At 42.1% G+C, this 25,641-nt stretch overlaps 1 protein-coding gene across 8 annotated transcripts in view; it reads right to left on the minus strand.

The window, feature by feature from the left end:
- Positions 1-6,765: 6,765 nt before the first annotated feature.
- LOC119854919 (NEDD4-binding protein 2-like 2) overlaps positions 6,766-25,641 on the minus strand; it is a 119,537-nt gene continuing 100,661 nt past the window's right edge. For 6 of the 8 annotated variants that reach the window (XM_038400168.2, XM_038400157.2, XM_043504388.1 and 3 more), the window contains 4 exons: positions 23,548-23,633; positions 21,163-21,208; positions 18,499-18,697; positions 6,766-7,085 (listed from right to left, as the gene is read on the minus strand). In XM_038400168.2, coding sequence (XP_038256096.2) covers positions 18,507-18,697; positions 21,163-21,208; positions 23,548-23,633 — 323 coding nt within the window. In that variant the 3' untranslated portion in view covers positions 6,766-7,085; positions 18,499-18,506. Of the gene's footprint in view, positions 7,086-11,065; positions 11,111-18,498; positions 18,698-21,162; positions 21,209-23,547; positions 23,634-25,641 lie in introns of those variants that run through there. The other 2 variants (XM_043504387.1, XR_006277668.1) reach the window with 2 other exon arrangements.

Genomic DNA, 25,641 nt, shown 5'->3' on the forward strand with positions numbered 1-25,641 from the left:
GATTTTTTTAAACGAGCATCATCAGCATGGAAGCATGTCCTCTGGAATGGTGGCCGAAGTATGAAGGGGCATACAAATGTTTAGCTTATCTGGCACATAAATTCCTTGCAATGCCAGCTACAAAAGTGCCATGCAAATGCTTGTTCTCACTTTCAGGTGACATAAATAAGAAGCAGGCAGCATTATATTCTTTAAATGTAAACAAACTTGTCTGTCTGAGCGATTAGCTGAACAGAAGTAGGACTGAGTGAGCTTGTTGGCTCTAAAGTTTTATATTGTTTTGGTTTTTTGAGTGCAGTTATGTAACAAACAAAAAAAATCTACATTTGTAAGTTGCACTTTCATTATAAAGATATTGCATTATGGTACTTGTATGAGGTGAACTGAAAAACACTATTTCTTTATCATTTTTACAGTGCAAATATTTGTAATAAAAAATAATATAAAGTGAGCACTTATACTTTTTATTCATTTGTTGTAATTGAAATCAATATATTTGAAAATGTAGAAAAGCATCCAAAAATACTTAATACATTTAAGTTGGTATTCTATTGTTTAACAGTGCAATTAATCACGATTAATTTTTTATTCACGATTAATTTTTTTGAGTTAATCATGAGTTAACTGCGATTAATCGACAACCCTAGTTTAAAGTTAAAATGTAAGTGATCTTGCTCCTTCTTTCTGCCTTGTGCTCGTCAGGACATCTTTCATGAGCAGGAGAATGAAGACCTAATAGTGCCATGATAAATCCTGCTGTGCACACAGAGGGTATCGGCCTAGCTGTAAAAGGATCCGCTCTATAAACAATACATATAAAGTGGTGGCACTCTTGTCCCATTAGAATTAACCAAATGATCCATGTTTTTGATGCTTTAAATATAAAGATTCCTCTTGGATCTCAGCTTCTGCCTGCTCAATAATCACACACGATATAAACCTTATCTTGTACTAAGTACCTGCTCCTAGGAAAATTTAACTTACAAACACAGCAGTTGTTGTGTTTACACCTTTCTTACATTATGATGGTAATAGTAAGAAGTTTGTTATTGCATATCCGCAAAGGTGTGAGGACACAGTCTGAGAGGCTGCAACAAAAAAAATTTTCAGATCACTTAAAACATTGTGGTGGTGTGTCTCAGCGCATATGCGGCGTGCAGGGCCCATTACGTAGGGTTGCCAACTTTCTGATAGCAGAAAACGGAACACCCTTGCCTCACCCCTCCCCAAGGTCCCACCCCTGCTCACTCCATCCCCCTTCCCTCCCCCACCCTCGCTCACTTCCTCATTTTCACGGAGCGGGGGCAGGGGGATGAGGGTTTTGGGGTACAGGAGGGAGCTATGGGCTGGGGAGTGGAGCCAAGGGGTTCAGCATGTTTGAGGGGGCTCCAGGCTGGGGCAGGGGTTTGGGGTGCAGATGGGAGTGAGGGCTCCGACTGAGGGTGCGGGCTCTGGGGTGGGGCATGCAGGAGGGGGCTCCAGGCTGCGGCCAAGGAGTTCAGAGTGCAACTGATGGCTCAGGTCTAGGGCTAGGGCTAGGGTTAGGAGAGGGTGCGGGCTCTGGGAGGGACTTTGGTTGTGGAAGGAGGTTCAGGGCTGGGGCGGGGATTGGGAGCGGGTTTGGGGTGGGCTCCAGGTGGCACTTACCTGAGGCAGCTCCCAGATGCCGCGACATGTCCTAGGGCTCCTAGACGCAGGGGCTGCCAGGGAGACTGCATGTTGCTCTCGCCTGCAGGTCCGGCCCCCGCAGCACCCGTTGGCTGTGGTTCCCAACCAATGGGAGCTGCAGAGCCGGGGCTCGGGGCCTGGGCAGCACATGGAGCCTCCCTAGTAGCCCCTGTGCCTAGGAGCCAGAGGACATCACCACTTCCAGGAGCCACATGGAGCAGGCAGGAAGCCTGCCTTAGCCCCACTGCACTGTCAACCAGACTTTTAATGGCCTGGTTAGCGGTGCTGACTGGAGCTGCCAGGGTCCCTTTTCAACCAGGTGTTCCGGTAAAAAAACAGACACCTGGCAACCCTACCATTACCTGACCCAGAAACATCCAAAAAATCAGGGGTGGCAGTTAGTAGATATGTTCCCGAAGCTGTAAAGGATACTTTTCATCGTAGGCAAGCCATTTGACAGGTCACTCTGTGTCTATTCACCTTACAGCTGAGATAATCAGACCTCAAGAAGGGGAAATGTTATAAACATATCTGCTGAAGATAGCTCTGTGACATCAATTGGTGATCAATGAAAGTCTGCAAGTCTGCTGAGATGTGGTTTTGCTGACAACACTGAGAAATGTTTTGAAAAGGAGGAGGATGTTGACATTCTTATGAAGATCTGAAGAAGCCAGGCACATGTGCTACATATTATGGCCACATTATAAAATCAGAGAATGACAGAAATGTAGGGCTGGAAGGGACCTGAAGAAGTCATTGACTCCATCCCCCTGTGCTGAGGCAGGACCAAGTAAACCTAGACCATCCCTGACAAATGTTTGTCCAACCTCTTCTTAGAAACCTTCAATGATGGAGATTCCACAACCTCCTTGGAAGCCTATTCCAGATTTTAACTACTCTTATAGTTAGTTTTTCCTAATATCTACCCTAAAACCTCCCATGTCCTACATACGACACCCCTGTTGATACATCCCAGAATGTCTTTTTTATAGCTACAACATACTGTTGACTCTTATTCAATCTGTGATTCACTACAACCCCAACATCTATTTCAGCAGTACTAACACCTAGCCAGCTATGCTCCATTTTTTTAGCTGTGCATTTGATTTTTCCTTCTTAAGAATTCTCTAATTTGTCAAGGTCATTTTGAATTCTAATCCTGTCCTCCAAAGTGCTTGCAGCTCCTCCCATCTTGGTGTCATCCACAAATTTTATAAGCATATGCTCCACTCTGCTATCCAAGTCATTAATGAAAATATTGAATACTACTGGACCCAGAACTGAGCTCTGTGGGACCCTGGCTGGCCCCACCCTCCCAGTTTAACAGCAAACACTTGATAACTGTTCTTTGCGTAGTCTTTCAACCAGTTGTGCCCCCACCTTACAATAATTTCATCTAGACTGTATTTCACTAGTTTGCTTATGAGAATGTCATGTGGAACTGTGACAAAAGCCACAGATATATGATGTCTACTTCTTCCCCCCCATCCAACAGGTCAGTAACCCTGTCAAAGAAGGAAATTATAATGGTTGGCATGATTTGTTCTTGACAAATCCTTGCTGGCTATTCCTTACAATTTTATTATCCTCTAGGTGCTTACAAAATGATTTTTAAATATAATTTTTAAACTGACAGTATTCCTTTAAGAGTCAAACCTCAAAACCTTTTCTTTTTCATAAAAAAAGGAGAGATTTTGACATTTTTTTATTTCAGGTGTTCTGGAAGTTCAATACTCAGTTAACAAGATTAAATTTCATGGACAGTAAATGTACTCAGATTCCTATTCTTTGTCAAATAAACATAAATAGGAAAAAAAATCACATTTCTGTTAAATGTTTGGGTGAATCTTTCTTTAAATTAAATGAGACCTGTTCTAACGTCACTAGTGTTTTATGCAAAATTATGCTGCACTAATGTTGCAACCAGTGAGAAATATCAACCCCCTTATTATTTTATATAGTGTTCATGTTGGCAGAAGTACAGTACATTTTCTCCCAAGGGAAAACAATATTAAGCAAAATGGAAATACCAGTTTTGCCAGTGTTACACTAATAATTTTAGAAATACTGATGTGCTAGAGCTGCTTATTCAATTTTGTTTATTGGTTTTACATTAGAGCCTGTGAGGAAATTGCAGACAGTTTAGATCACAAAGCAGCAATGCTTTAGCAGGCATTCTGGTCAGGAGCTGATACATAATAAAATACTGGTGAGGGGGAAAGGGCGGGAGGGCAGAAGATGAGAGATGCCCAATTCAGAGAAACTATATTAAATTGTTTTTTAATCTGAAGCATGTGTGTATGTGTGGGGTGGGTGCGGGGGGAGGATTGTGGTAACCTAATCCGGATAGTTGGTTTGTTTGACAAACATATGCAATCTAAGCTTTCTAATGCGATAGCCTCACCACACTTCCACCCCCTGGTCTTTTATTTTTTCAACTTCTGCCATGTGTCAAGGTAATTTTTGTCCTTCTCTGTTCATTACCACACATCACAGAGAAGCTTTCATCCACTGCTGTGACAGGGCCCCTGTGATTGAGAAAAGTTGTGCTAGTGGTAAGTAGCATTTTCTCGCTTCCCTTCTGTTTTCTTTATGTGTAACTATTTTGCAGTGCCATCTGACTATGCCAAAAACTATTAATTTGTCCTTTCACCTTCTCCCCACTCCCTCTTCTATTGTTAGTCTTCACCTTTACTGCTTTTAAATTCCTCCTCTCCTCCTGTGTGTTATTACTCCTTTTTATAGCCAAAACTACTCCCTCTTCCTACTTTATCCCCTCTTTCTACTCCCCTCCCTGTTACATATGTCCTCTTGCTTTCCCCCTCCCTCTCTAGTTCACCACACCGCATTCATTCCCTTCTGGGCTCCTCACCCCTCCCATGCTTGTTCTGACACCATTTATGTATGAGTGCTGGTCATTCAGTGCTACTTGACCACTCTCCTCCTGCAGCACCTCTGAGACATTCTCCACTCCCCACCTCTGCCTCTCAGACACCAAGTAACTGATCGCCAGTTTAAGAAATGGAATGATTGCGAGCTGTGCACCACAACACTACTGGCAGCAGAGCAATTTGATGCTTCCCCATGGAAGTCCTAAAGCACTGTTGAGCCACACTGTTTCTATATCCTTGTCCCCTAGTGCCCCTCCTCTACTTGTGCTACATTGATGACATCTTCATCATATGGACCCACAGGAAGGAGGCCCTTGAAGAATTCCACCTGGATTTCAACAATTTCCACCCCACCATCAATCTCAGCCTGGACCAGTCCACACAAGAGATCCACTTCCTGGGCACTACAGTGCAAATAAGTGATGGTCACATAAACACCACCCTATACCGGAAACCTACTGACCTCTATAATTACCTACATGCCTGCAGTTTCCATCCAGGACACATCACACGATCCATTGTCTACAGCCAAGTCCTAAGACAACCGAATTTGCTCCAATCCCTCAAACACGTACAAGATCTTTATCAAGCTTTCTTAAAACTACAATACCCACCTGGGGAAGTGAGGAAACAGATTGAGAGAGCGAGACGGGTACCCAGAAATCACCTACTACAGGACAAGCCCCACAAGGAAAATAACAAAATACCACAGGCCATCACTTACAGCCCTCAGCTAAAACCTCTCCAGCACATTATCAACGATCTACAACCTATCCTGGAAAATGATCCCTCACTCTCACAGACCTTGGGACACAGGCCAGTCCTCGCTTACAGACAGCCCCCCAACCTGATGCAAATACTCACCAGCAAACTACACACCACACCACAGAAACACTAACCCAAGAACCAATCCCTGTAGCAAACCTCGTTGCCTACTCTGTCCCCATATCTACTCTAGTGACACCATCAGAGGACCCAACCACATGAGCCACACCATCAGAGGCTCATTCACCTGCATGTCTATTAATGTGATATATGCCATCATGTGCCAGTAATGCCCCTCTGCCATGTACATTGGCCAAACCGGACAGTCCCTACGTAAAAGAATAAATGGACACAAATCGGACATCAGGAATGGTAACACACAAAAGCCAGTGGGAGAACACTTCAATCTTCCTGGACATTCTATAACAGATTTGAAAGTAGCTATACTTGAACAAAAAATTTCAGAAACAGACTTCAACTAGAAACAGCAGAACTAAAATTCATTTCCAAATTTAACACCATTAATTTGGGCTTGAATAGGGACTGGGAGCGGTTGGCTCATTACAGAAGCAGCTTTGCCTCTCTTGGAATTGACACCTCCTCATCTATTGTTGGGAGTGGACTACATCCACCCTGATCGAACTGGCGCTGTCAACACTGGTTCTCCACTTGTGAAGTAACTCCCTTCTCTTCACGAGTCAGTATATTTATGTCTGCCTCTGTAACTTTCACTCCATGGATCTGAAGAAGTGAGGTTTTTACCCACGAAAGCTTATGTTCAAATAAATCTGTTAGTCTTTAAGGTGCCGGACTCCTTGTTGTTTTTGTGGATACAGACTAACACGGCTCCCCCCTGATAAATATCAATGTTCATAGACGGCCCAATCAAAAGCCAATTGAAGTTAAGGGGATGGTCTCTATTGACTTCAATGGGACTTAGCTCAGCCCCAATAATGAAAAATCAAAGATAACTTCTACTTATTTCTATAGTAAGAAATAAGTCTCTATAAATGTAGTCTAAGAGAGACCACAAGCACAGGTTCAAGACAGAGTAAATATGAATAAGAAAAGGTTAAGTATTTGTGGAACAAGGAATAGGGAGGAGAGACTGATGAAGACTTGCTCCATTTAGTATCATGAGGAGGCAAGGGATGAAAACAATTAGTAACAGGAGAAAACAGAAGTAGAAAGGATAAATCATCTAACTTGCCACAAACACAAGACTTATAAAGGGACACCAGCAGTGAAGTCAGATATCCCACTCTGCAAATGCATTGTTACCATCAAGCCATTACCTTTTAATGCATGTAGCAAATATTTCTGCGTTCCAGTAGTGAATTAGATCCAGGAGTCTGAAGTTTACAGTTTATGTAGACAATAGACCCCTCCCCTTCTTTTGGTTTGTAAACATAGAAATCAGTCAATGTGGAAATCTTTTTGCTATTTTTGCTTCAGACTAAACATTGGGAAAAACAATCTCCTTTATTATCAGTCTCTCCGTGCCTTAGAAGGATGAGTAAAAGAAGCATCGATATCAAGTGACTTCTGAAAGTGGCCATTTGACAATCAAAAATTATTACAATTTTTTTATTTCAAAACCAGAATGGGTGGCTATGTGGATATAAAGCCCAAGGATTACTGAGGGTCATGGATTCAGCATCAAATTCTACACTGAATACTTCTCCCAGGCTCTTCCTTACATTTATAACACTTGATTGTAAACTGAGGTCCTTCCATGATGGTGCCAAGCTTGACAAATTTCTGTAATATAAAAGAAGAGTCTGCTGAAGCATCATAATAACCAATAACCAATGCAGATTTTAAAAATACTAACTGTTGTAAACATGGTTTCAATATTGCCACATCCCATCCTATGACTAAAAGAAAGTATTAAAGGATAATTGTTCACCTCCAGTCCCTGATAAAGGGATCTATTTCCTTCTCAGTTTTAGCAGTTTAATTTTCATTCCTCCTTTTGAAGGAAGTACAAAGAGGGATTTTGAAGGCTTAGCCCTGGTCTACACTACGGGGTAGGTCAAATTTAGCCGCATTAGGTCGATTTTAAAATGAACACATCTACACAACCAACCCCTTCCGTCGACCTAAAGGGCTCTTAAAATCGACTTCTGTACTCCTCCTCGGCAAGGGAAGTAGCACTAAAATCAACCTTGCTGGGTCGAATTTGGGGTAGTGCAGATGCAATTAGACATTATTGGCCTCCAGAAGCTATCCCAGAGTGCTCCAATGTGACCGCTCTGGACAGCACTTTGAAGTCCGATGCACTAGCCAGGTACACAGTAAAAGCCCCGGGAAATTTTGAATTTCATTTCCTGTTTGGTCAGCGTGGTAAGCTCAACAGCACAGGTAATCATACAGTTCGCCCAGAATCGCAAATGAGCTCCAGCATGGACCGAAAGGGAGACACTGGATCTGATTGCTGTATGCGGAGAAGAATCTGTGCAGCTGAACTCCAAACAAAAAGAAGAAATGCTAATATATATGCCAAATTCGCACAGGGCATGGTGGAGAGAGGCTACAACAATGACACACAGCTGTGCCGCGTGAAAGTTAAGCTCAGGCAAGCCTACCAAAAGACAAAGGAGGAAAATGGTCGCTCCGGGTCAGAGCCCCATAGATGCCGCTTCTATGATCAGCTGCATGGCATTCTAGGCGGGGACCCTACCACTACTCCACCACTGTCTGTGGACACCTGCAAGGGGGGAGTCTCACACAACGAGGAGGATTTTGCAGATGAAGAAGAGGAGGAGGAGGAGAAGAATGCGCAGCAGGCAAGCAGTGAATCAGTTCTCCCCGACAGCCAAGACCTTTTCATCACCCTGGAGCTAATACCCTCCCAAGGTGGGATCCCCGACCCTGAAGCTGGAGAAGGCATCTCTGATGAGTGCACATTTGTAACTACAGTATGGGGTTTAAAAGCAATAGTGTTCAATGTTTGATTTGCCCTGAAGATTTGGGATGCATTTGCGGCCAGTACAGCTACTGGAAAAGTCTGTTAACGTGTCTGGGGATGGAGCGGGAATCCTCCAAGGACATCTCAATGAATCTCTCCTGGAGGTACTCTGAAAGCCTCTGCCTTATTTTGTCCTCCACGGTAGGACACTTTACCACACCAAGCCAGTAGCAAGTAGTCTGGAATCATTGCAGCACAAAACATGGCAGCGAATGGTCCTGGGTTTTGGTCGCATTCAAGCAACATTTGGTCTTTATCTTTCCGTATTAGCCTCAGGAGAGTGATATCATTCATGGTCACTTGGTTGAAATAGGGGAATTTTTATAAGGGAACAGTAAAAGGACCCTGTTCATGCTGGGTTGTTTGCGCTTGGCTAAAAGGGATCATCCTGGAGAATAGCCACGCAGCGCGGGGAAGGGTGAAGGGATCATCCCAGAGAATAGCCACATGGCAGGAGGAGGGGTGAAGGGATCATCCCAGAAAATAGCCATGCGGTGGGGTGGGGGAAGGTGTGTGCTGCACATCCACCTGAAAACCGCAGCTTCTCCGGTGAAACCCAGCCAGCATTGCTTGCTATGGGAAAGGATGGCGCTGCAGTTTGAAACCATTCCCACATGTTATGAAGGAGTAGGAAGCCAACCCCATGTGCCAAAAGGCTTACCATGCCTGCCTGGAAACCAAATTCTGTTGCCCAGCCATTTGTGATGTGACACCATACCGGCAGGTGCTCAATATAAAAGGCAAAATGTGACCTTGTACCTAAAGCACATGTGCTGTGAATTGCTTGATTCACTGTGAAAGAGTCTTCCTTTTGTTCTCAGAAATGTATCATCTTAAATTTTACTCTCCCTTTTTATCTCCCCCCAGGTGCAAATGTTTCTATGCTCCCCCATCATCTCCGTCCCTGAAGTTATCGCAGATTAGAAAGTGAAAAAAACACACTCGTGATGACATGTTTTCCGAGCTCATGCAGTCCTCCTGCACTGATAGGGCACAGCTTAATGTATGGAGGCATTCAGTGGCAGAGGCCAGGAAACCATTAAGTGAGTGCTAAGAGCAGAGGCAGGAGGCAATGCTGAGGCTAATGGGGGAGCAAATGGACATGATGAAGCATCTGTTGGAGCTGCAGGAAAGCCAACAAGAACACAGACCCCCGCTACATCCATGGTATAACTACCTGCCCTCCTACCCAAGTTCCATATCCTCCTTACCCAGATGCCCAAGAACACGGGGAGGTGGTGGGGGGAGGAGGCTCTGGGCACCCAGCTACTCCACTCCGAAGGATGGCCCAAGCAACAGAAGGCTGTCATTCAAACAGTTTTGATTTGTAGCGTGGCTTTGTCCTTCCCTCCTCCTGCACCCCACCCCACCCGGGGTACCTTGTCAGTTATCTCACTTTTTTTTTTAATTAATAAAGAAAGAGTGCATGGTTTCAAAACAATAGTTACTTTATTTCCTTTGCCAGCTGTGATCGAAGCGGGGAGGGTGGTTGGCTTACAGGGAATTAAAATCAACAAAGGGGGCAGGTTTGCAGCAAGAAGAAACACAAACAGCTATGACACTGTAGCCTGGCCAGTCATGAAAGCCTCTCTTATGCGCAGCACGCCTAGCTGTGCTCTTCTAATTGCCCTGGTATCAGGGTGCTCAAAAAAGGCCGCCAAGCGATTTGCCTCAACCTCCCACCCCGCCATAAACGTCTCCCCCTTACTCTCACAGATATTATGGCACACACAGCAAGCAGCAATAACAATGGGAATGTTGGTTGCAACAAGGTCTAACCTAGTCAGCAAACAGCGCCAGCAAGCTTTTAAACATCCAAAGGCACATTCTATCACCATTCTGCACTTGCTCAGCCTATAGTTGAACTGCTCCTTACTACTGTCCAGGCTGCCTGTGTACAGCTTCATGAGCCATGGGAGCAAGGGGTAGGCTGGGTCCCCAAGGATAACTATTGGCATTTCAACATCCTCAACGGTAATTTTCTGGTCTGGGAAGTAAGTCCCTTCTTGCAACTGCTCGAACAGCCCCGAATTCCTAAAGATGCGAGTGTCATGCACCTTTCCTGGCCATCCCACGTTGATGTCGGTGAAACGTCCCTTGTGATCCACCAGTGCTTGCAGCACCATTCAGAAGTACCCCTTGCGGTTGACATACTGGTTGGCAAGGTGGTCCGGTGCCAAGATAGGGATGTGTTTTCTGTCTATCACCCCACCACAGTTAGGGAACCCCACTGCAGCAAAGCCATCCAGTATGACCTGCACATTTCCCTGAGTCACTACCCTGGACAGCAAATGTCAGTGATTGCACTGGCTACTTGGATCACAGCAGTCCCCACAGTAGACTTGCCCACTCCATATTGATTCCCGACTGACTGGTAGCAGTCAGGCGTTGCAAGCTTCCACAGGGCTATCGCCACTCACTTCTCAACTGTCAGGGCAGCTCTCATCTTGGTATTCCTGCACTTCAGGGCGGGGGAAAGCAACTCACAAAGTTCAAGGAAAGTGGCCTTACGCATGCAAAAGTGTCGCAGCCACTGTGAATCATCCCATACCTGCAAAACTATGCTGTCCCACCAGTTTGTGCTTGTTTGCTGGGCCCAGAATGGGGATTCCACTGTATCAACCAGCCCCATGGCCGCCATGATGTCCCAATTGCCACAGCCCATGCTTTCAGAAACGTCTGTGTCCATGTCCTCATCACAATCATCCTCTTAGCCCGGTTCTGCACATACTTCAGGATAATGCACAAGGTGTTTACAATGCTCACAACAGCAGAGGTGAGTTGAGCAGGCTCCATGCTTGCCATGGTATAGCATCTGCATGGGTAACCCAGGAAAAAAGGCACAAAATGATTGTCTGCCGTTGCTTTCACGGAAGGAGGGAGGGAGGGGCGACTGACGACATGTACCCAAACCACCCTGGACAATGTTTTTGCACCATCAGGCATTGGGAGCTTAACCCAGAATTCCAATGGGCAGCAGAGACTGCTGGAACTGTGGGATAGCTACCCACAGTGCACCACTCCTTAAGTCGATGCTAGCCACGGTATTGAGGACACACTCCGCCGACTTAATGCACTTAGTGGAGACGTACACAATCGACTGTATAAAATCGATTTCTAAAAATTGACTTCTATAAAATCAACCTAATTTTGTAGTGTAAACATACCCTTAGAAAAGAAATGAAGTGGAGATTAAAAAGGTGGGAAGACTGAAAAGAATATAGAGGAAGGGAAGATAGGAAGACAATGTCAGAGATGGAGCAAGACAAGGAGTTAGACATCATGAAGAATCAAAAACAAGAAAAGGAATAAAGGATAACAATACTTAAAATGAACTTAAAATTCCACCGATATTACTTCAATCATAGCTCTGCTTCAGAAACTGATTTAAAGTACAAACTTTTCTTTTTTTCCTGTTACATATATATGGAAATTGATTGTCCTCTATAAAAAAAATTTGAGGAATTCTGTGTATCTTCTGTGAAGATATCAGCACAATTTGATCTACAATTTCTTAAGCTCTTCTAAGTAGATACAAGCCTGTATTCTATATAACTCTTGTGTCTCCTATCAATTATTTCCTCTCTTTTTGAAGTCAAATGTGAGGCTGGGCTCTATTGGTAAACATTGTACAAGGGAGTTCTTTCTCCACATTTGTCCAATCTCTGTGTATATTTAAACAAATAATTTTATTTTAACAAAGCGGATAGTATTCTCCTTCATTTGAGCTTTATTTCTAGCATAAAATGTCTAATAGTCTAAAGATCTATTTTGTTTTGTGTAGACGTTTTGCAGTTAATGATGAGAAGAGACTGTTTATGGCTAGCTCTCTGTGCTCATAAAAGCACTGACTATCCACGTGTCTATGGTATTAGCATACCTTTCTCTGCAGATTGTTACAGTTTTATTTTATGCTGAATAGAGTGTAAATTAAAGGTTATACCAACATGGGAAAGATTCAGTAAATTAGAAATGTAATCTGTGGATATCTGTATACTCATTACATCACACAGTTCTTACAAAGTAATACAGTAAAAGCTGTTTAATTTGGCATGTTGGGGGAATGCCAGTAAGTGAAAAATGCCAATTAACTAAGAGGGAGGGAGTTTGGGTATGGGAGGGGATGCAGCGAGTGGGCTCTGGGAGGGAGTTTGGGTGTGGGAGGGGACTCGGAGCAGTGGGTTGGGGTGCGGGGTGCTGGATCCAGGGGGCGCTCACCTCGGGCGGCTCCCCGCAAGTGGTGACCTGTTCCGGCTGCTCCTAGGCAGAGGCACGGCAGGCAGCTCTGTGCGCTGCCTCCACACATAGGCACTGCCCCTGCAGCTCCCATTGGCTGTGGTTCCCCACCAATGGGAGCTGCAGAGCTAGCACTTGGGGCGGGGCAGCCCACAGAGCCTCCTGCCACACCTCCGCCTAGGAGCAGCCAGGACAGGTCGTCACTTGCAAGGAGCCACCCGAGATAAGTGTCCCCCATATCTGGCACCCCGCACCCCAACCCCTTGCCAGTCCCATGCCAACTGGACTATAAACCAGAATTTCAATGAAGATCAGAAATGCCAGTTTATAGAGCTTTCTGGTTGGTGAAGTGCCAGATAAAATAGCTTTTACTACATATATTTAATAGATTATACTTCCCACTAAAGTTAAAGAACTGGGCACTTCATATTTTACTCAACCTGTCGAAAAAGAACATTAAGTTTTCATTATAATTGTGATAAAATGAGAGCTGGGTCCAGACCTGAAGAAGAGTTCTGTGTAAGCTCGAAAGTTTGTCTCTCTCACCAACAGAAGTTGGTCCAATAAAAGATATTTTATTGTTAAATAAAGCAAGTTGAAATATGGGATGGAAGAATTGACTAGAAGGTGGATAGAAAGCTGGCTAGATCATCGGGCTCAATGGGTAGTGATCAATGGCTCCATGTCTAGTTGGCAGCCGGTATCAAGCAGAATGCCCCAAGGGTCGGTCCTGGGTCCGGTTTTGTTCAATATCTTTATTCATGATCTGGAGGATGGCGTGGATTGCACCCTCAGCAAGTTTGAAGATGACACTAAACTGGGAGGAGTGATAGATACACTGGAGGGTAGGGAGGTTCAACAAGGACAAGTGCAGAGTCCTGCACTTTGGATGGAAGAATCCCATGCACCATTAGAGACTAGGGACCAAATAGCTAGGCAGCAGTTCTGCAGAAAAGGACCGAGGGGTTACAGTGGACGAGAAGTTGGATACGAGTCAACAGTGTGCCCTAGTTGCCAAGAAGGCTAACGGCATTTTGGGCTGTATAAGTAGGAGCATTGCCAGCAGATCGAGGGACGTGATCATTCCCCTCTATTTGGTATTGGTGAGGCCTCATCTGGAGTACTGTGCCCCACACTACAAGAAGGATGTGGAAAAATTGGAAAGAGTCCAGCAGAGGGCAACAAAAATGATTAGGGGGCTGGAGTACATGACTTATGAGGCGAGGCTAAGGGAACTGAGATTGTTCAATCTGCAGAAGAGAAGAATGAGGTGGGATTTGATAGCTGCTTTCAACTACCTGAAAGGGGGTTCCAAAGAGGATGGAGCTAGACTGTTCTCAGTGGTAGCAGATGACAGAACAAGGAGTAATGGTCTCCAGTTGCAGTGGGGGAGGTTTAGGTTGGATATTAGGAAAAACTTTTTCACTAGGAGGGTGGGGAAGCACTGGAATGGGTTACCTAGGGAGGTAGTGGAATCTCCTTCCTCAGAGGTTTTTAAGGTCAAGGTTGACAAAGCCCTGGCTGGAATGATTTAGTTGGGGATTGGTCCTGCTTTGAGCAAGGGGTTGGACTAGATGACCTCCTGAGGTCCCTTCTAACCATGATATTCAATGATTCTACGATTCTATATTACCTCACCCACCCTGTCTCTTAATATCCTGTGACCAACATGACTACAACAACTCTGCAAATTACACAATCCCTGAGAGGTATTTGTCCCATCTGTTCTTAAAAACTTCCAATGACAGTGATTTCACAACCTCCCTTGGTACTTAACTATCTTTATAGTTGGAAACTTTTGTTCTAATATCTAACCTAAATCTCCCTTCCTGCAGATTAAGCCCTTTAATTCTTGTCCTACGTTCTGTGGACATGGAGAACAATTGATCACCATCCTCTTTATAACAGTTCTTAACATATGTGAAGACTGTTAGCAGGTCTCCCCTCAGTCTTCTTCTCTCAGGACTAAACATGCCCAGTTTATTTAACCTTTCCTCACAGGTCAGGTTTTATTTTTTTTTATTGCTCTCCTCTGGATTCCTCCAATTTGTCCACATCTTTTTTAGTGTGGCATCCAAAACTGGATACAGTACTCACTAGTGCCAAGTAGAATGGGACAATTACCTCTTGTGCCTTACATATGATACTCCATTAATACATCCTAGAACGATATTAGCCTTTTTTGCAGTTGCATCACGTTGTTGGCTCAAATTCATTCTGTGAGCCACTAAAATGCCGTGATTCTTTTCAGCAGTACTTCTCACTAACTAGTTATTCCCCATTTTGTACTTGTACATTTAATTTTAACTTCCTAAATGTAGTACTTTGGACTTATGTTTATTGAATTTATTCTTGCCGATTTCAGACCAATTCTCCAATTTATCAAGGTCATTTTGAATTCTAATCCTGTCTCCCAAAGCACCCCTTCCCATCTTGTTGTCATCCAGACATTTTATAAGCAAACTCTCCACTCCATTAGCCTAGTAATTAATGAAAATGGTGACTACTACCAAACACAGGACAGACCCCTGTGGGAACCCACTAAGTATGTCTTCCCATTTTGAAGTGAACCATTGATAACTATGCTTTGACTATGGTCTTTTAACCAGTTGTTCACGCACCTTATAGTGATTTAATATAAACAGTATTTAGATAGCTTGCTTATGATTATATCACATGGGACTGTGTCAAAAGCCTTACTAAAATCAAGATGCATCACATCTATTGTTCTCCCCCCGACCCCCCATTAGACCAGTTACCCTGTCAAAGAAGGAAATTAGATTGGTTAGACATTATTTGTTCTTGACAAATCCATGTTGGCTATTACACTCTATCCTCTAGTCTAGATGCTTGCAAATTGATTGTTTAATAATTTGTTCCCAGTATCTTTCCAGTTATCAAAGTTAGGCTAACTGGTTTATAATTCCCCAGGACCTCCTTCTGCCCCTTTCTAAAATAGATGCTATGTTTGCCCTTCTCCAGTCCTCAGGGATCTCATCTGTCCTTCATGAGTTATCAAAGGCCATTGCTAACGGTTCTGAGATTGCTTCATCTAGTTCCTTAAGTACCCTAGGTAAATTTCATCAGTCTCTGCCAACTTGAATATATTTAACTTACCTAAATAATCTTCTACTGTTCTTCCCCTGGCTTGTGTTCCTTCCCCCTTGCTGTTAATGTTATTTGTGCTAAGCAGCTGGTCACTATTAACTGTTTCAGTGAAGACTGAAGCAAAATAGGTATTTAAACACCTCAGCCTTCTTGATGTCATCTGTTATTAGCTTCTTCCCCACTAAGTAGTGGACCTATACTTTCTTTTGTCTTTTTCTTGCTCCTAATATATTTATAGAGCCTCTTTTTTTTTGCCTTCTATGTCCCTTGCTATATGTAACTCATTTTGAGCTTTAGCATTTATGATTTTGTGTCTACATGTTTGCTCTGTTCTTTTGTAGTCAATCCTTAGCAATTTGTCCATGTTTCCATAAGCTTCTTGGACTTTCACACTCTTCCCCTTCCCTACTTATCTTCTTTCATTCATAATCAAGATGTTGTACCCTGCCGCTGATTGGCTTATGATGCTGGCCTTATTGCCCACTTCTTACATTTTCAAATAAGCACTTTTGTGCTTTCTTCTATGGTGCTCCTCATACTTGGGAAGGGCTGCCCATAAACATCCAGAAAATTAACTCATTATCCTCATTCAGAACTCTGCTTAAAACTCTCTTTTTCTATGATGCCTAAAAAAAAAATTGGACAATGCTTAGGTTGCTGGTGTGCTAAGACCATTCCCTATCATCCTGACCAATACTGTCTTATGGTTTCTTTGTATTCACTGTCTGTTTCTTATCTTAGACTGCAAGCTCTTTGGGGCAGGGACCATCTTTTTGTCAGTGTTTGTACAGCCCTAGCATAATAGGGTCCTGGTCCCTGAATACAGCTTCTAACTACTATGGTAATACAAATTAATAAATAAAAACACTTGTTTCCATTGATCTACGGATGCTTATTTCAGTAGCAGTTTTGATCATAGTCATTTGCCTATTCCCCAGAACAAGTTATTCAACCACTGATTTGTTGTCAATGTTTTGATAAGGAATTCTTACAAAAATGTTGTCTCTTAACCAGAAACAAACCATGTTCTGGGAGACGTGTGTGCGAAGAGGAGCAGAGAGACACAAGTGTATTCATTTAGACAAAAACACACAAGCTATTAAAGGAAGGAAGCACCACCACTTGGCAAATAGATTTATATTAAACTGAACTGTGCTAGAAATATTTATAACATGTTTCTCAAAAGTATACTGACTATGATGATAGCATTAGCACTGTATTCAACTTGTGTAATTTAAAGAGGTTACAGTGGAAATTCCCAGGAGTCTTCTCCTCTGTGAAATTTATTTTTAAAATACCTGACATTTGGTGAAATATGGTTCATTTCAAGATTTTTATATTTCAGAGTATTTTTTTAAAAGCCTCTGGAATGTCACTTCTGACTGGATTACTTTATTAGCATCTACTGGGGAGGTGGGAAATGTGTGATTTCTTGAGAGGGAGAGAGATTACCCCAACCTCCCTTCAAACTGATGGCAATATTTTAGCAACAGGCTCCTGTGAGCCCCTCAGTGCTAGTTCTCACACACATCCCTGCATATCTCACACATATTCAGTACTCTCACATGTATGTTTAAGTAATTATAACTTAATTTATAAGTAATTATACCTGACTATGCATTCTTAAAAGCAGATCTTTCACACTACTGAGTTCAAAACGGCAGAATGAAAAATAACACAATCACCAACAACTCAAATGTTATTAGACTCCTTCTTTCACCATTTGATGACATGATCACATGTTGGATTTGTCACTGTCTATATTTATATGTATAATTTTAAAAACCCCAAAGAGTTGATTAAGCCATGTTTACTCCATTCTGAGTAAATATGAAGATACTTCAACTAAGAACTTCCTGAACATCCATCCACATACAGTCTAATAGGTAGGATGTACAGTATTACAAGAGAGGCAATGAATTGTAAAAAATAACCACCTGAGCTCATTTGGAATATCACACCCCAAATTTACTCTGTCATTATAATGATATTCATTACATTTTAGGACTTCTATTTAAACCAAAATTTTTTTTTTTTTTGAGCTTGGAAATTTTTTTCTCCCCACACTCATAATGTTCACACACACCTTCATAAACACAGACATACTTGTACATACACAAAATACAGACATAAGAAATGTCTTAGAAATACAGTAACATAAACAAGTTTAATGGTTAAGATATCAGCCAGTGTCCTGTCCTACAAAACATGGGTTAGAGAAATATCATCTAGGAAAATATCAGATAATTACTTGGAATAGTTAGAATTAAAAGGATTAAAGAAATGAAGCTCCTAACCTCTGGATCACGAGACACAGTATGTGCTGTTCGTTAGCACAAGTTAATGTCAGGTAGATTTTTGGGATTTTTGGGTAGGTTGGGATTTTTTCGATAAAACATTTTTAATCAGAAAATATGTTGAAACATACGAGTTTCAATTAAACTTTTATCAGGAAGGTTTCTCAGGTGCAGGATGGAATTTCTGGTCAAAAGGAGAAAGTGAGATTCCCCACCCAAAATAGCCAATAAGCTGGTGGCTAGGGCATTCTCCTGAAATGTGGGAGATCCTCCGTTCCGCCTGGAAAGAACTTTAACCTAGGTCTCCCATATCCCAGGTGAATGCCCTAAACACCAGGCTATAGCTATTCTGGGATGGGTCTCTCAGTCTCTCCTGTTGGAGCTGTTCCACTTAGTATAAATAATTAAATATTTACTTATAGTGAAGTCATAGGTGCTTACAGACAGGATGAGCTGTTAGTATTTTTAAAATCATTTTATTATAAATGAATGGAATAATCTTTGTTTTTCAGCTGTTTAGACCAGCATTATCCATAAGAATGACAGTTTTATAAAATATTACCTTTATCTTCATGTTGACTTTTTCTGTTTAAGATGACATTCAAGATTGGTTGATATGTTATACATGTGCTTGTTGTCTGGATAAATCACGGAGTTCTCTTCTACTACATCTTGATATAGGTTTGTTTCCGGAAGGGTTTCAGAAGATTCTTGACTCTTTTGGCAATCTTTATTTGTATTCTCCACAGTTTTGGCACCAACTAAAAAATATGATTGTAATTTGCCAAATGACACTCAAAGTATAATTTATATAGTTTGTCATTTTTATTTGTCAAGATTATTTACAGAACAAGATTATTGCCCAAGAGAATTACAAATGTTACCAATTTTACACACAAAATATTTAATCTAGTTTGTTGGATTTTTCAACTGTGCCCTGACAATTACACACATTCCCTACTGGTCTGAATCTCTCTTGGCTCTCCAGCAAATTAACTCCCAAGCCAAGAGCTACAGGGTATGTCTATACTGCAATTAAACACCCGTGGCTGGCACATGTCAGCTGAATTTGGTTCAAAGAGCTCGGGCTAAGGGGCTCTTTAATTGAGGTGTAGACGTTTGGCCTCAGGCTGGAATTCAGGCTCTGGAACACCACGAGGGGGGAGGATCGCAGAGCCTGAGCCCAAACTTCTACACTGCAATTAAACAGCCCCTTATACCGAGCCCTGTGAGCCTAAATCAGCTGACACAGGCCAGATTTGGGTGTTTAATTGCAGTGTAGACATACCCTCAGTCTCTCTTTTCCCACTGGATCTGTCCCCAACTTCAGACACCAAGTTATCTGTCATTCTCCAGGAAACAATTATATCATGCATTTCCAACAATTTTAGAAGGCCTTATGACAACTTGTGCAATTATATTAAACACCAAAAGCTGTTCCCTAGATGTGATTATTCTCCTATGGTATAGTATTTTAGAACACATACATATTGTATATGAAGTAGTTTTCATTACCAGATGCTGCTGCAGCAGATACCTTTAGGAAAAGGCTGCCAGCAGGGTATTCTCCAGCTGCCTTCAGAGATCTTATGGGCTAGAGTGAGAGGATAGATGCAGCTGGTGATTACAGAGGGAGGCTGCTGGAAGCCAGCTCTCCCACTGAAGACAGCAGAATTGTGGGATGGATGCTTTTGATGCTCCCAGTCCCCAAAGTAGTAGGGCATTGAGTGGAAGCCAATCGTGACCCACCCATCCTAAGAAATGAAAATCAGTGTGAGGCAACCGGAAACATGCTCCTGCCATCTGAACACTACAGGATTCCTTCACCTAACATAGCTCTTGATGTTTCTCATCAAACCTCACTTTCCTCTGCGGCCTAGGAGCCTGATCCATTGAGGTGCTGATAGTCTTCAATACCTACTGAATTCAATGAGAACTGATGACCCTCAACACTTCATAGATAAAGTCTAAGACAATATGTTTTCCACTTTGTAGCCCGATATATAGATTATGTATTATTATATTGATTACTTAAGAATTCCCAGTTATCACTGGGTTGTCAGGTTCTTGTCCCAGGATCAGGCCCAGTATTATTAAAATTACTATATAGTTGGGACCCCCAATGTGCACAATTGCAACACTCACACAATCAGAACCCTTCTATATTTCCAAATAGTTTATTAATACATTTAGCAAAGTCACAAACACTCTAACTCAGTAAGACAGATAGAGAGACTACAAAATGTACATCTGAATATCCATATACTCACACCATCCCTTGCAGGACGACCTGAAATGTTAGCTATTATCTTCCTCATCACCATAACCTTCCTCCTCACCACTAGTGGTCATCATTCTGGTCCCTTCCAAGGGCTACATTTCTCTCTCCTACTGCCCACGGACTGGCATGCAACTTCTATAATACGTTATGCTGATGCCACTATATCTAATGCATAGCCAGTAGGGGTTTTTCCCCTTTTCCTTATGTGTATTTCCTCATCCTACTAATATTGAGGTGTCCTCTTTCTATAGGTTAGTATACTGATACACATAACTACAATTTCAACTCATGATCATATCCGCCATCACTTGCTTAAGCAGATCTGGGTTATTACTTCCATGTTCCTTGTGGTAGCACTTACTGGAACATTCTACCTCCTACCATTGAGCAAGCTATCCTTAGTTCCTAAAATCTAAAGGTAACCGTTAATCTATGCCAAGGGTTACAGCCTACTTAATCACACTTATACTAGCTTATGCTTCAACTAATGTCTTACAGGTATAGGATACTGTATGCTCCTTGCATTACAGCTGAATATAATGAAAGCAACTAAATATAATTAAGGCAAGGCAGTGAATATAGTAAAGGAAAGCTTATGCACTACAACTTTAAGCTTCATCTAAATTGGATTCAAGTAAACTCAAAATAAAATGATTCGATTCATTTAATAAGAAAAACTGTTAAGGTGGAGAATTTCAAATCACAAGTGAGGAAATTCAAAATTGAGTCCCACAGCAGCTGTAACTTTGCCACATTGTATGTATACTGTATATGGAGGCATACATTTAATACCATACACTACAGAACAAAATCCTGCACTTGCACAAGAAGTAGTTACAGATACTATGGACACAGTAACTTTCAACTTACTTACTTCTACATTAACTGATTGTTGCACTGAATAAATAATGTTTACATTCTTTTTGTTCATGAAGTTATGCTTACCAGCCAAGGAATTCCCATTCTGTAATCCATTCTTTTTCTGTTTCCTCTAAAAACAAATAAAATAAGGAATAATAAAGGAAAGAAGAAGAAAAAGAAAATCTATATGATGATTGGGGGTGGGGTTCAGTAATCAGTGTACAGAACGAATTCCATATTACATTACATAAGTTTTTAAACTGTATTTACAAGGCTTTTGTCCTTTTCATCTCACTATCCTGTATTATCTCCTAAAAATTGCCTCCATAAAACAACAGCCCTAGTAATAGGCTATCCTTTAATTGAGAAGTGACAAACAAAAGGTTAAGAAATATAAAAAATTATTTCAGAAATATGATTCAGTCCAACTATTGACTAAACTACTCTGGTATAAACAGTATATAAATATGTAATATTGAAATATGAAACTATGCTTACATTCACACTTACAGCTTTGCATTATCCTACTTTCTAAATAATGGGGTATTTCCTAACATGTGAAATTATACTGTACCCTCAACCAGTAGAGAATGCCTGCATGTTCAAATATGTATATAGTGGGACAAATATTCTGAGAGGGCCAAACCCAGCCTTTGTTTTGCATGCATTATTGGATCACACATATGTGAAGGCACATGTGACACAGTCTATCACTTGTGCACGCAAGTGATGGGTTTTGCATATGTAAATTCTATCAACTGTAAGTGCCAGTGACAATACTCAAAGTATGGATATAGATATCCATGCATGCAGAGGCTACTTTTTGAAAGTTTGGAAACGGTATATAAATATATGTATATATACAGGGCCCCATCCTAAAAATCGTCTTCACTCAAACTCCTGTTTAAATGAGAGAGGTTCTAAGTATGCACAGAGATCTGACAGAGCCCTAGGCAGTTTGCTCCTCTAAGGAAATTTCAGTGTGTGCACTACTTTCCCCTACCCATCCAGCTATTCTATCTCATTTTACAATTATTTAAAATAACACTGGCATTAAACTTTTTAAAAATGTACCGTGTTCCCTGTCCATTCTTTTTTCCTTTCCCTACTTTTTCCTTTCCATTGCCTATCTATCTTGGCATAACTTTTCTTTTTTTCTTCTGTTTCCCTTAAACTTATTTTTAGTATCATTTTTCTGATTTCCCTTGTCTCCCTTAATTCATTCCTCCACCATTCACACATACACCTTATACATTATCTCATCAGTCAAATTCTCCCTTATATACCCTCCAAGCATATAAATTTTATTAAAGCTAATGTTAAAAAAATTATATAATACATAGGTTGAGAAAAGAGCATCTGTACATTTGGGTATAGTGCTTAGATTATCCACAAATACAAAATTTGTTTTTAAAGTCATAAGATATATATAATTGCCAGTCATACAAGCTACATCTGCCTCCCTGAGGTCACTTCCAGTTTCTATGAGTCTAAGCTCATTCACCTCCTCCCCTCAACACACTTAGGGTGATTTCTTCTTATTTATCCCCACAAGGGAGGAAGGTTTGGAGAAAGGCTCTTTTTCTCTTCACCGATAGAGGGTAGTGGCACTGAGCTGGTTCTCTGAATAGAGTGCATGGACAGAGTGTGAAACAATTACAGTTTCTGACCAGACAAAGTAAGCTAAGTCCCAGTCAGCCACTCAGCACATACTCTGTGAGCATTTTTGCTCTAAGTGATGGGTAAGGAACTGCAGATACCGGGGGCGGAGTCTGATTAGAGGGCAGTAGAAGAAGGAGGAAAAGAAAGGCGGAGGACTGTATCTGTGGGTAAAAAGAAGGACCCTGAGAAATAGGGAGCAGTTTTATTTTTGTTGACTGGTTCAAATGTTTTTTTTTTTGCTGCTCTGTCCACCTAAACCCTCAACCCTGCTATAGGTTAGAACTCTCCCTTGCACAGGGCTTGCAAGACAGGATCTATATAATGCCTCTTCCTTCACTGTTTGAATTCATTTATATAAAACATGGACCTACCAGAAATACTCTTTCTCCACATGAACTGAATCCAGAAGCACAATGATGCAGGGGGGAGGGGGGCAGGCGGCAGGAGGGGCATAGATGCTAATACAAATTCACAGTCTCCACTAGTCTTTCTGGGGGGAGGGAAGGGGGAGGTCCCAGCTAGTCCTTGGGAGGGGAGGGCAGGGACCTGGGATGGCTTCTCATGTGGCTCTGGCTCCTGGCACCCTCTTGACCCAGCTCCCTGCTTCCCAGAACCCCAGGATGCCATCTTCTCACACTGCCTCTTCCACTTATGGTTTCACTCTGGAAGGAGAGATGGTGGCTCAGTGAGGACATGGCAGGTGACCTGGGCCCACTTCTTCAGAAAATTCTGGTTGCACCCTAAAGTAAATGGTGCCTCTTTACTCCTAAAATACAGGAAAGCCTTGCAGAGAACTTAAACCCATACCTCCACAGATGTCTTCCATAGTAAATGGATCTGCTTTGATGTTTTCCAATCAAGAGGAACTATGTAATCATCTGGCAGTAAAGACTCTGAAAAAGAACAAGACATTTTCACAGCTGACTATTAATACCTCATTACATAAAGCAGTGATCCATCAGAATAGTATTCTGGCATTATATTTTGTCAGGTTTCATGCATATCTGAAGGAGATACTGCCAGCTCAAACAAAGCCCGGAATTTAGGTTTTATACAAATAAGCTTCTACAGAACCTAAGACCAATAAAAAAAAGTCTATATTTTTGTTTAATGCCAGTGTAAAAATATTTTTTAAAACATACATTTTCCTGATTATTTACACCCCCAAAATTGTAGCTTTGTCCAATGGGAACTGGAAAGTGAAATTTACTAGGAAAATCACTAAAAACAAAAGTGAAACTTCAGTCTCTAAATTGAATAAAATGCAAAAAGTAAACAAACATCTTAAATGAAAAGTAAATTTAGTTTTTAAAATTTTATCAGTTTTAACAATTTAGAAGAGGAATTTTAACATAGTATATGGAAATTGTTCTATAAATATGTCTTATTTTTAACCTGATAGAGTTCTTCAATGATTAAAGTTGAAAAGAAATGCTTTGTAGAAAAACAGTGTAAAACACTTATGGAATACACATTCTGTTATAAGAAAAGGAGTACTTGTGGCACCTTAGAGACTAACAAATTTATTTGAGCATAAGCTTTCATGAGCTACAGCTCACTTCATCGGATGCTCACGAAAGCTTATGCTCAAATAAATTTGTTAGTCTCTAAGGTGCCACAAGTACTCCTTTTCTTTTTGCGAATACAGACTAACACGGCTGCTACTCTGAACATTCTGTTATACGTGATAACTGTAAATAAGTGACAAATAAATTTGTTAACTAAAAAGCTATTTACCTTCCAATAGAACAATTAACAACATGTATAGTACCCTTCATTTAGGAATATTCCTAAATGCTTTATGAAACCATTGACCCACAAATTCATTGTAGTTGCCTTAACAGTACGCAGCAGTACATAACAGTTTAGGACAGGCAATGAGGAAAAATATGCATGACTGAAATTGCAGCAAACATTTAAAAAGAAATAATTTTGATACTCAAATCAGAATATGGCTAGGAAATTGGAATTAACACCTATAATTCTGAGAAAAATGCTATGGGTTCTTTAATGATCATAAGTGGCCAGTGCCTCAGGCTATGCCTATACTACAGCTTAAGTTGACATAAGTTATGTCACTCACAGGTATGAATTACCCACCCTCTTGAGCAACATAACTAATGCCGACTTAAGCACCTGCGCGGACAGCACTATGTCAGCAGAGGAGCTTCTCCCACCAACATAGCTACTGCCACTCGTGGGGTTGGGATGCTGGAATAGAGGGGCCCAGAGGCCATGGCCCTCCCACTTCTTGAAAGTGGACGGGGCCTGGTCCGTCCACTTTTTGCCACAGGCTCCGCCCCTGCCCCTCCTCTTCCACCTGAAGCCCCAGCTAGGCTGGCAGCTGGAGCCTGGCTGGGGACCCTGGGTAGCATGGGGTGCCATGCCACGGACCCTCCAGGAGCCCAAGGTCAGGTGGCCGAGAGCAGCCTCTGTCCCATGTCCCCACCCCTCCTAGGTCCCCTGCCCAGGGCAGATGGAGGGTGCATGGCTCTTACCATGCCCAGGCTGTGGCTCCAAGACCCCTTCCCCTGGCCAGAGCCATGTCAGGGTAAGAGCTGCTCAGGGAGCTGTGTGGAGCCATGGATCCTCCTGCCCTGGGCTGAGGGGGTGGGGGCTGCAGGCCATGGACATGGGCCGGATCCTGCTCTTGGCCCCCCCACCCCAGATAGGTGGAAGGCCTGCAGCTCCTGACCCACTCCGGCTTCTGGCTTGTCCAAGGGCGGGGCCTTGGGCAGAAGAGGCAGGGGCACGGAGGGGCAGGCCCCCTACCCTCACACTTTTTGGAAGGCTCTGCCACCCCTGTCGTCGGGTTAGAACAGCTACACAGAGAACTTAAAGTGGCGCAGCTGCACTGGAGCAATTGTTAATGTTTTCATTAAGGAGAGACAACAATTAGAG

Source organism: Dermochelys coriacea, chromosome 1, assembly GCF_009764565.3.
Source record: "Dermochelys coriacea isolate rDerCor1 chromosome 1, rDerCor1.pri.v4, whole genome shotgun sequence".
Taxonomy (NCBI): Eukaryota; Metazoa; Chordata; order Testudines; family Dermochelyidae; genus Dermochelys; species Dermochelys coriacea.